This window comes from Vulpes vulpes, chromosome 11 (assembly GCF_048418805.1).
Source record: "Vulpes vulpes isolate BD-2025 chromosome 11, VulVul3, whole genome shotgun sequence".
NCBI classification, from domain to species: domain Eukaryota; kingdom Metazoa; phylum Chordata; class Mammalia; order Carnivora; family Canidae; genus Vulpes; species Vulpes vulpes.
In genome coordinates, this window is record NC_132790.1 from 24,793,095 (window position 1) to 24,805,599 (window position 12,505).

At 34.8% G+C, this 12,505-nt stretch overlaps 1 protein-coding gene and 1 non-coding gene across 6 annotated transcripts in view; both read right to left on the bottom strand.

Moving 5' to 3' along the window:
- FCHSD2 (FCH and double SH3 domains 2) overlaps positions 1-12,505 on the bottom strand; it is a 309,076-nt gene that overhangs the window by 139,186 nt on the left and 157,385 nt on the right. For all 5 annotated transcript variants that reach the window (XM_026010537.2, XM_072727353.1, XM_026010536.2 and 2 more), the window contains exons 6-8: positions 9,657-9,790; positions 5,894-5,948; positions 4,937-5,065 (exon numbers count right to left, since the gene is read on the bottom strand). In XM_026010537.2, the coding sequence (XP_025866322.2) occupies positions 4,937-5,065; positions 5,894-5,948; positions 9,657-9,790 (318 nt within the window). The remainder of the gene's footprint in view (positions 1-4,936; positions 5,066-5,893; positions 5,949-9,656; positions 9,791-12,505) is intronic.
- Positions 10,117-10,221, bottom strand: LOC112928765 (U6 spliceosomal RNA). The gene has a single exon (XR_003236777.1). It is a non-coding gene; the product is annotated as a U6 spliceosomal RNA (small nuclear RNA).

Below are 12,505 nucleotides of genomic sequence, written 5' to 3' on the forward strand. Positions count from 1 at the left end.
AGGGAACAATATCTCCAGTTTAGAAAATTTCTGCCACTGATGGAAAGGCAAACCATAGATAATGGTAAGAGTAAGGTTAACATACAGATTTGAGACTGATACAACATTAATAAAAACTAGGCCAAATGATTACTTTTTCTAAGAAAGAGGTTATAAAGAAGAGGATGCAAAGTAAGAGAAGCAGAGAGCCAAGTTTGAGATTTTTTTTTTTTTCCAAGTTTGAGATTTAAGGACATCCATGATAATTTGTTAAGTGAACAAACATTATTGGAATGAGTGAGAAGTACAACAGCTACAGAATTAGTTGGCAGGGAAACCAGAGGAGCAATGACTTAAATTTTTTTTAAAAATGAGTTATACAATTCCACATGTGAATGAGGAAGACTTGTGGAATAATTAGTGGTTAGCTGGAAGAGCCATAAAAATAAGGGACTTGGATACCAATAACTACTTTCTCTTTAGTTAATCAAAACAAATATCTGCATAAGATAGGCCAAATATATTTTCTAGATTTCTTTGACATAGAAAGATGTTTAACTTTTATCACTTTGCCTGATTATCAACTAGTCCAGATATATTTAGCTTCCACTGAAGACAATAAACATCTGTCTAGAAATAAGGTCCTAGTATTAGGGCACCTGGGTGGCTCAGTGGTTGAGTGTTTCCCAGTCCTGGGATCAGAAGGAGTCCTGCGATCAAGTCCCACATTAGGCTTCCCTCAAGGAGCCTGCTTCTCCCTCTGCCTGTGTCTCTGCCTTTCTCTTTGTGTCTCTCATGAATAAATAAATCTCTCTTAAAAAAAAAAAAAAAAAGGCCTAGTATTAAACTTTTCAAATCCTCATTAGCTGGACATTTCTTCTCTTTTCTACTATGATGCACTGTGCTTCATCCTTCCATATTCAAACCACTAAAAATATTACACAAGCTATTAAAAATATCATTTACATATTGTATGAGAATATGCTAACAAAAAAAGGAATTCTGAGGAACAAACTACTTTACATCCCAGCAGCCAATAGAACTGCTTACTATTAGATGTGACAAAATCAGTTGTCTGGTTTTCATGACCTAGCAACAGCTTTTTTGTTTTGTTTTAGGGTGGAGTTCAAAAATACATGCCTGATGATATACAGACATAGAATAGTTTATTTACTGTTTTAATCTGTATTGGCATAAGGAATACAAAATATTCATTGGGGAATCTAAGTATTTGTTTTTAGATACTGACATGATCTTACTCTTTGTAATAACTAGAACAGGGGAGAAATTGCAGTTTTAAATTATTAATTTTATTCTACAGTCCTCTCAGAATTTATGATATTCACAGTAGGCTACTACTAATTATATTCATTTTTATTATCAAGAAGATTGGAATGGAATGTAGGAAAAAAACATAGTGTAATATATAGTAAAGAACTCAGGCTCTGAAGACACAGAATTTTATTTAAGTCCTGGTTATTATATACATATTCACTGAACCTCGCTGAGGCTCTGCTATCTGATTTGTAAAACAAGGATAATGATATTTAGCTCAAAAGGTGTCATGAAAACTAAATGAAAGAATGTATTTAAAGAATCTAGACAGAGTACCTGGCCATGTTAGCTCCCAACAGTTACTACACTCTAACTCTCAGGCATTTAAGGTCTCTTCTACACTTTTTTTCTACTTTTAACCTAAGAATACAATGTTCAAGAAATGTAAGAAAGAAATTGAATAAACAGTTGTTTTGATCCTGAAAAGGCAGGAGGGAATGAGATATCCAAAACCCAGGTGAAAGATCATCTTTAGATAGGGAGGAACAGCTCTTCTGTTGAGGTTCCTTGGAGGAATCTTGAACATACACGAAAGCACATAATGAGAAAACAGTGGACTTTCCGATTAATGGCTTTTATTTTCTCTGTAAATTAGGAAGAAACCCACTTGCTAATGTGAAAGAGAAGAGGCAAATTTGAGGTTTGAGATGGAAAAACGCTGAAAAAAGTGCTAAAAATATTAGCAAAAGTGAACCAGGGAAATGTAGTAGGATGTCTCACAGTGCTCAGGGTCTATCTGAGACTGGTTCCACATTAATTCATGAACATGAATGTGTTCTGTCTGTTCAAAGATTGTCTTCGGTAGTACCTGGCTACTTAGATGCAGGTACAAAGAAAGAGGTTATCTGGGTTTATCTTGAGTTGGAATTTCATTTATAGGCCTGAGTGCTATTTAAGCAAGGAACTATGAACTCTAACCAGGAAAAAAAATGATAAGGATAATAAACCTAAAGTGATTAGAATAATGCCAGAGTATAAGCAATGAAAAAAAAAAAGGATAGGTATTAATATTACTAATTAGGGTCCTCTAGCAGTAATTTCATCATTCTAATTTGTAATCATTTCTATGTATTTCTCTCTTCCACCAGACAGAGCTCTTTGAGGATAAAGTGTCTTACTCATCCTTGCTCCTTCCCAAAGTGTAGTCTAGTACTTACCACACTGTAAGTGACTATTAAATGCATATGATTAAATCAATGAATCAAAATCTGCTTCCAAGCTATTCATATAACTTTTTTTTTAAAGATTTTTTTTTTTTTTAATGATAGACATAGAGAGAGAGAGAGAGAGAGAGAGAGAGAGAGAGAGGCAGAGACACAGGCAGAGGGATAAGCAGGCTCCATGCCAGGAGCCCGATGCAGAACTCGATCCCGGGACTCCAGGATCATGCCCTGGGCCAAAGGCAGGCGCCAAACCGCTGAGCCACCCAGGGATCCCCACATATAACTTTTTAAAAAGATTCTACCTAAGGTATTATAACTTTAGCAACAATTCAGAAAATAAGACATTTCTAAGAAAGGCCCTGAAGGACCACTGTTCATTCAATGATAGAAACTTACTAAGTAGCTAACAATATGATTGATGACAGTTTCCCAATACTGCAGACTACAGAATTAACATGAGGAAGAAAATGAATTGAAAATGAATAAAAAAAAAAGAAAATGAATTAATATACACACAACATGAAAACTGAGAACATACTTGTCTGTTTTTAAGAGACAAAAGAGGACTCCTGTCTCTATTTTTATCATACCAGTACCTTGCAATGTCTCATGAAATGAGTAATCTGAAGCATAACATGCCCAGTGCTGATCAAATATCTGCATTAAGACTTTGAAGCAAGTTCAAAAATATATAATCTGAGAGCTGGCCAGGCCCATTAACTCCCTTGTTGTTTTGGGCAGAGGGCACGAAATAATACCCAAAATAATACCTTTCCCAGTTTAATCAAAGACTACAGGGCTTTATTAAGAAAGAATTCTTTTTTTGGCTCTGGATTCAATTTAAAAAACAGATTTTATTTTGGTTGCTGCCTCAACTATATGTTCAATTTAATGTGTTCAAAGGGGAAATATATTGTTAACAGCTTTAACAGACAGTATACAGAGAATCACAACTTTAAGTGTGAGTTGTCTAAGACTGAGTATACATATATATTTCCCTAGAGAAACCTCATTATAATGAGAGGCCAATTCTCTAGTTGGTTCTTATAAATCTGAAGCACTATGTAACACCTAATAAGATACTAAAATGCCTAAACCTCTAGGTCCAACATATTAGGGGAAAATGTATGCTGAATTCTCAGCTGGGGTGTCAAAACAATCCCCTGTCTCTCTTACCACGTGTACTCTAACCAGTAGAATTCAAACAGGATAGAAGCTAGGAAAACAGGAGTTCAGGCAATATCCAAAAACGAAAGAAAAAATTTTGCAACTGGATACTTCTTAGCCCAGTTTGATGTTCTGTATCACTCCTGTTTTTCCCTGAAGATACCAGGAAATGTCCTGTCTACTTTTGAGGAAAGAACTTATATATTTTCTAGACAGAATTTATCTCTTTCCCAGAAGCCACAGTAGAAAAAAAGAGCACCTACTCCTGTTACATCCCCATTCTCAATGCTTACGGTTTGTAAAGCAAGCAATTCAATTAATGTGTCTTGATAGTAAGAACAATCTGCTTGAAAAGGATGAGTTGAAAATACAAGAGAAAGATAAAATAATCAAATGTTTGGGTCTTTGAGAAGCCAGGAGAAAATGAGACACACTCCATGTAGAAATTGTATACCAGAAATGGGGGTAGCCCAGGTGGCTCTGCAGTTTAGTGCCGCCTTCAGCCCAGGGCGTGATCCTGGAGACCCGGGATCGAGTCCCACGTCAGGCTCCCTGCATGGAGTCTGCTTCTCCCTCTGCCTGTGTCTCTACCTCTCTCTCTCTCTCTGTCTCTCATGAATAAATAAATAAAATCTAAAAAAAAAAAAAAAAAAAAAGAAGAAGAAGAAGAAAGAAAAAGAAATTGTATACCAGAAATGGCGGAAATCTGGCAGTAGGTTATAAAGGTTTTCTTTTTCACCACTTTCCTTTTACTTCAGTGAAAAAAAAAGATACATATATATGTATAAACAGACAAAAACCAAGAATAAGTTTGAGTACCCAAGAAAGTGTAATATGATCTATCTATACTTCAGTGTTAACTACGGTAGAGACATTTTCATATAACTACTAAATATTTTCTCTTCTCATGGGTACCTCCAAAGCATAAAACATTAACGTACAAGTTTATATATCAATTAAAGATAAAATTATGAAATTAAAAAAAATCTAAGCTTCAAAAAAATAATCCTATTTTCTATCTTATATATTAATAACCATTATACAGCAAATATCTGCCACTGCTAGAGACTAATATAGTTAGTCCTTTACTGTGATCTGGCTTTAAATACTTTCTTACATTAAAAATTAATTCAGAATTACCTGAAAGAGAAGTTACACAAACAATATCAACTTCAATGAACTACAAGGAAGCCTGGTTGCTCTTCTATGGAGTCTACCTATCTAATAGTCAACTCATGAGTTGTTTTTGTCTTTAATGAAACAAATGACCACAGATATAAAGGCTGTATTACCTTCATAATGTTAACTAAATCTGTTTGATAGTAGCGATCCTGGTGTGCATTTGCGGCTGCTAATGTAAGAAGGTAATCATTCCTTGCATGGGTAGCTTTAGAATTACATTCAGATCGCCGGGCTTTTAACTGAAACATAGTAAAAGAGAAAAAAAATCATTGCAAACTGACATTGTACTGTATAATATATGAGGATACCATTTTTAGCTGGCAATTAATGGCTCCCTGACAAGAGGAAAGATAACCATGTGAATATTTATTCACATATAAAAATATTCATTACTATTTAGTTGAAGAACTACATGGTGAGAATGTTTTCACATATTTGTTATTTATACTTAACATACTCCCAAAGCTCCTCAGAAAACTTCAAAGTATTTTGCTCCTTTTATTCAGATGGGAAAATAAAGGCTCCCAAATTAAGTGCCTTTTCTTTAAAGACATGGGTAAATCTTTTGGAGTTAGAATATCTTTTTTAAAAAATTAGCACTCCTCATGTGCTAAAAGAACTGCGTGCTAGTTAGAATCCTGGCAGATCACTAAACTTACTTAACAGGTATTCTACAGCTTGAGGGTCCCACAGGAAAAATCTCACTTGCATCTGATTCGGAATATCTGCTCAGTGATGTAAATCTGAATGAAATAGATTCTGTAGATTTCTAAAGCCCATGGACTAGTCTTTTGGACTAAGAGTTATAGACAACAGACTACCTAAGCAGGTAAGATACAGAAACCTATCTCTAAAGCAATCTTGAGAAGCAAGCAGTGCCCAAAGTGCTGACATCTAGGTGAAAAACTCCTATGAATTGGGAAAGAAACTTCTTCTCTAAGTTAATGACTTTAAAATGTTTCTCTAAATTAGGTGGAAATAATTGCCTTCAACCCTCAAAAAAACCTCAATTCTTTCTTAATAAGCTAAGGTTTCTCAATTGTGAAATATAGTTTTCAAAAACTCACCTTTACACTTGCCTTCTGTAAACTGATTCTTGATTGAAAAAGACTAAGTTTAGATCTATAATAAAACAAAATACAATATGTTTAATAAGTTATCAAATTACATCATATTAAATTTATTAAGTATAATTCCAAATTTTGGAATTTGGAACAGTGACACTGTTCCACAATGCTATTCCAAAAGAGAACTAAAAAAATGGAAAACAAAGAGCAATGATTATTTTCCTTTTTTTTACTATAGGAAGAATATTGCAGTGCAACAGGAAATATTGGGATATTTAATAAAAAATATTCTGAATGACAAAAATACAATTTGACAAATATATTGGTATCTCCTAATAAACAAGAGCCACCAAACTATAAGTTACTCTCAGTATCATATAATTACACACACTTTAGTTCCTACAAGAAAGCTTAATGAAACCTAAGGATAACCAATCTATGGAGCCAAAAATTAGCAGGCTTTTAGGGCCATCTGCAATAGGACATAAAAACATCTGCAATTCAACCTACAGTATGATATTAGGCTCTTGAAAGCCCTTAATTCCATTATTTCTCCCACTAAAAGTTCTTCCTGTTTGGGTCACTGTGTGCTCCCTCCAATTTTAACATACTACTTGAAACATAGCGAGAAAGTCCTTGGACTCTCTGCCCTATATGATTTTGTTCTGTTTAATCTTTTCCCATTCTGGTGCCCTTATTTCCTCCAATCCCTTTCATTTGGGAAGGAAATCATAATATAACAATCAAGAGTTAAAATATGCTGGTTTTACCCAAACAGCTAGAGATAACCAGAAGGAGAAAGTCAACAGACAAACAGTAAGGAATAACAACACTCTCATAACCAGTGATTTTTGAAGCTGCAATATTTGTCTTGACTGCAGTGTCATGGTGATTACCATGGGAGAATTCAGTTCATGTGCTGGAAGCTATGCCATAATACAAAGTAAAGCTGCAGACCACCTGGGAATGTAGGGTGGAGCAAACAAGTCTCTGCACAGCAAATTCAAGGAGGATAGCAAAAACAGCCTATCATCTTTCTAACAAAAGAGAAACAATCAGGGACATACACTAATGCATCCTAACTACTTCCCCACTGTTAAAAAAAAAAATGTGTTCAATATACTCCTGTTATTTTCTATCTTGCCATATTCATATTTCCTGGGGGTTTTGTCTGTTTTTATTAATCAGATTCCTATCATTTTGATCTAGAAAAGGCTACTAACTTTTAAATTTGAGAAAGCCTGTTCAAGATTAACAAAGATTGCTTGGGGTATTTTTAATTCTCTCTCTCTCTCTATCTCTCTCTTTTTTTTTTTTTTTTTTTTGTAGTCATCCAAATAGTCTGAATTGCACCTGAATTTTCAGATATAAGGTTTTAAGTTCCTGGTTTCTGTTTCATTTGCTAATCCTCATAGAATTCTTGTGTAGTATTTAAGAAGGTATTAGTAACAGATAAAATAATACAGTTCCTATGCTCTTAGTTTTTTTTTTTTCCTATGCTCTTAGTAATAGATACAGTTCCTATGTAGATCATAATCTACAACAAATGAGATATATACAGATAGTGAATTGTACTGCACACTCCTCCTCCTCACCTACTTCCAAATGTTAACGCTCCTTAGGATCCCAAACTTAATTTCTCATCTTATATATGATTTCATCTCTATAACCATCCTCTGATAGGTAACCAACCCCCAAAGTAAGATCTTTACGCCCAGATTCTCACCTGAGAGTTAGACATAAGGTTCCTTACTAAAACAAAAAACAAAACAAAACAAGACTCCTTACTAAATTTATTCACCTCAATGTCCCACAGGCTCTTCAGAACCTGAATATCCAAAATGGAACCCATTCTTCCTTTCAAAAAATATCCCTCTTCCTTTTTATACTCTCTCTTCAATTGTGCACATTTCACCGTCTATTAAATCATCTAAAACTACACGTGGTCCAGTCTTCACTTCCCCTTCCTGATCTTTTTTCTCACTTCTTCTTCAAGACTGTCCAAATACCACTTCTTCTATAAAGGTTTCCTTTCTCATTAGGCAAAATTAATCTATTTCCTATGCTTACAAAGCGGTGTTTGTGAAATAGTGAAAGCAGTGTTTTCATACAACTACAGTAAACATATTAATTACTACTTGAATGACTTTAGGCATTTAATTTCTTTGAGTTTACTGTGAATAAACAAATCATAAAGTTACTTTTAAACACACTTGTACTTAATTCTAGGCTTTAAATTTCTTAAGGATGCAAAGATTCATCTCTGTACCCATGGTACCCAATATAATTATTCAATAAATATTTAGAGAGTGAACGAAGATAAAGAGCATTTTACTCTGTAATTGAATGAATTTTCCAGAAAAGTTACACATTGAAATAAACTGTCTAATTTGCTGTAACCCCTTTGAATTTGGGTCATACTAGAAGGCAGTGTTTTGCAATCAGCATCTGTGAAGTAGACCCTGTCAAATCCACTTCTTAGGAACAGCCCGCAATTGTCCTCATTTTCACTGTGGGCCTTGGCTAAAGTGGGTATTTATATATGCTCTACAGATCTGTCAACTCCCTGTTCTAGAATCCCTGAGAGTTTTAAAAAACAAATTCCTAAAAACCACCATGACAGGAAATTCCTATTGGAGATCATCTAATCTAAAATCTTCAGGTCTTACTGGAAAGATGGGTTCACTGACTCTATGAAAGTATGGGAAATATTTGTATGCTCACAAAAATAAAATAATAAAGACAATAAACTAAATTAGGGGAATATTAAATATGTTTTCCAGTAATGTTAAGTACTTTAGAAGTATTCATTTACTATACTATATAAATGTATATACTAGATGTATATACTATACATCTAGTCCTTGGTACTAAATAAACTTTTGAGGAAACCCTAAATTTTCACAAGATGCTTATGAGATTGCTTAACTTCCTGTAGATAAAAACATATTAGAAAGAACCCCCCCACCGCCCCCAACTGGCTGCTAGCCTGTTCAAGTGTTCATAACCTCTCTGATTTCATGACTAGTTTTATAGAGTCCGAGATTGCATTAAATGGGAATCTCAGCTTTCCTAACTCTTTTAAGTCCCATTCTATGACACAGGTTTATTTTTTCTCAAACCCTTTTTTCCTTTCCTTGTCATAGCTAAAATCTGTATTTCTCACTTTAAATATCTTTTTATTACCAATTGCCAGTTCCTTCTTTTTCTAATTATTCTTGAAATAGAGGACTTATGATTCACATATATTAAAAGTAAAATTTACACAGTTGCTAAAGCATACATTAAAAAAGTATATATATTAGAATTTCACATAAGAGATAAATTGTGCCAGGGGCAGGATTTCTATACCGAGGTCAGTGCTCTTATTTACTTGACATGTCCAAGGTGCCTTCAATGGCATACTGAGGATCAGGGATTTCCAACGGCAATGGATTTAGAGTCTAGCATGAAAAAAATGAGGCCTTAAACCCTCATATTCAGACACCAGAGCAACTTCAACCAGCTTTTGCTAAGCTTTCAATACAATATTCATTTGGCCTTTTTCCTTTTCAAAATTCAATTTAACGTAAAAACTGATCAAATATTCTCATTTTGCTATATTTAAATGAGATCAGTCAATATAAAAGAAAAATTTATAGGTCTGATGAAACCAACATAACCTAAGAATGAGTCCATGCCCTATATTAACAGAAAACAAAGTATTGGCAAAAATAACATTTATTTGCATAATTACTTTTTTCAGAAATGCTAAAACACATACTTTGCCTCGATGTCAGCTTTCTCTCGTACTGCATGAGCCATCTGTTCAGTCTCAAAGTACTTCTTTTTGCCTTTAGATAAATCTTTCACTGTCTCCTGTAATTCAGTTTGGATCTTTGTCAACTGGTCCACACACTGTAAAATACAAAGTGGAATTATTATGATATTAGTTTTCAGACTTACTGATAATGAATTTGTCCTAAGGACTATGCACTATGCCCTCAGGATGGAAACCCAGGAGAAAAATCAGCACTTTTAGTCTCCTTCAAACTGCAAATTAAAATCCAGTGAACAGCTGGTACTCCCATCTCAAGTAATGTATTGAATAGTGTCCCAGTTTGCTTAACAACTCTGCTTTGAGAAATAACCTCAGTGCTGTTGAAGAATGACACTGAGGTAAGGCATAAGGAGAGCAACAATGAAAATGCTTTTATTGTTGGATATATCATGGCACTAAAGGCAAAGGAATAAAGCAATTCTGTATTTCTTCATAATCTTTGGGCAGAGGCCATGCTAATCTTCTCTGTAATATTCCAGTTTTAGTATATGTGCTGCCAATTCAGTATATGTGAGCACTCTTCAAAATCTTAATAAAGTCTCTATATGTTTGGTAAATGATGGTGCAAAGGGTACCAAAGAATTCTGCTTTGGGAAAAGAGTGTAATCTGTCAAGTCTGACATAAGTCCAAGATGAAAAAAAGAAGAAACCCAGGTACCATGTAATAATTACTACTCAAAATTACTGCCAACTCAATTCTTTGGATATACATACACATTCTGGGAGAAGGGATAGATACAATTAATTCAAAGAAATTGTTTTTTAAGATTTTATTTATTTATTCATGACAGACACAGAGAGAGAGAGGGAGAGGCAGAGACATAGGCAGAGGGAGAAGCAGGCTCCATGCAAACAGCCCGATGCGGGACTCAATTCCGGGACTCCAATGGAATTGGAGGATTTAAATTAAATTTATCAATTTAATTGATAAATTCTTATAACATACTGGGACCAAAATAACATTGCTTTGGATATCCAAAGGGGAAACATTTTTCCCAGTCTGAAATAAACCAATGCAAAGTTTCACCAGCCTGAGGCCAATTCAGGAAGTCTCCACTGAAAAACTTCTGAGCCTGTAACAGTATTTGGAGGAGACTGACAAAAGATCAGCAAAGCAAGAGGAGATATTGGTGAGGAACTATTGTGGCAGGCTGATTAGCATGGAGTAGAGCGAAGACATTGGAATAGGAAGGATAAAACGCAATTAAACTTATATGTGTGACATACAGGCTAGAGTTTCCCAGAAATTGTTGGATGTTAAGAAAAGGACTACTCTATAGGAAGTGAAAAACCTAGAGGGCTTCCTATGAGCATATTTAATGAACACTTAAGAAGTGACAGGCTGTAAATAAAGGGTTAAAAAAAAAAAAAAACCTTCACTTCTTTCTCTTCTGCGTGAAAAATGGACCCTTGCTTAACTTTCTACATCTATGTTTCAACAGAAATCTGATGAAGACACAACATCAACTGTGTTATTTGGCAATACTGCTTATGAGCCTTGATAGGTAAAATGCATCAATCTGGAAGAAAGTACAAATGAACTATAAATGTCCTGATGACTTTGGGCTTCTGAGAGTACAGTAATTCCTGTATCAGGACATGTCCTTTGCAGAGACCTTGGAAGCTCTGTTGTAATAAATAAATAAATAAAGTTTAATAAAAGCTTTTAGTCTCCTTTAGGGCCTGTGGCTACCCCTGGACATGTGAGTCTCATTCTTTTGCCCCAGACCTTTCACCTGAAGAACCAAACAGAATAACTGTGGTTGGCCATGTAGACTGAGGTATACACTGGTGGGAGGACTAATTCTACTAGTGCTGGATGCTGCCCTGCTTGTTAACTATGTTCCCTGTTCTAATGTCCTTCTACATAAACCTCATGCCAGGCATGGGATAATCATGACAGTCTCAATGTTTTGTTACACTTAAAAAAACTCCCTATGAGTACACACAGGCAGAATGCACGAAGTTTAGTACTTTATAAATATTATCACATTTATTCCTCCAAATGACTCCAGTAAAAGTATTCATATTAGTCCCATTTTAAGATGAGAAAATACAAGGAGCCTGAATGGCTCAGTTGGTTGAATGTTTGACTCTTGATTTTGGCTTGAGTTGTGATCTTGGGGTCATGAGATCGAGGCTTACATCAGGATCCACGCTCAGTGCAGGGTCTGCTTGGAATTCTTTCTCTCCCTCTGTACCTCCCCCCAGCTTGTGCACGCACATGCTCTCTTTCTCTCAAATAAATAACATCTTAAAAAAAAAAAAAGATGAGGAAATAGACTTACAGAGGCTAAATAATTTATCCAAAGTCATGCAGTGAGAAAGGGATGTATCACTTACCATGTAACCCACTATAGTACATATCCAAGTTTTGTGACAATCAGGTTTTTCAAATCTCATGTAGAGATACTTTATCTTAAAATAGTAAACTTTTAAAAAATTGACACATAATTCACATATCACAAAATTCACCCTTTTAAAGTGTAAGATTCGGTGGTTTTAGTATATTTATAAGGTTGTACAACCATTATCACTATCTAGTTCCAGAACATTTTCATCACTTGAAAAAGAAAACCATACCAGTTAGCAGTCACTCCCCATTTCCTTCATTCCTAGTCCCTGAAAACCACTAATCTACTTCCTACCTCTATGAATTTTCTGCATTTCATATCAATGGAATCATATAACATGTGGCTTTATATGTCCCAAGTCTTTCACTTAACATAATGTATTCAGGGTTCGTCTATGTTGTATCATGTATTAACTCTTCATTCCTTTTTGTGACTGAA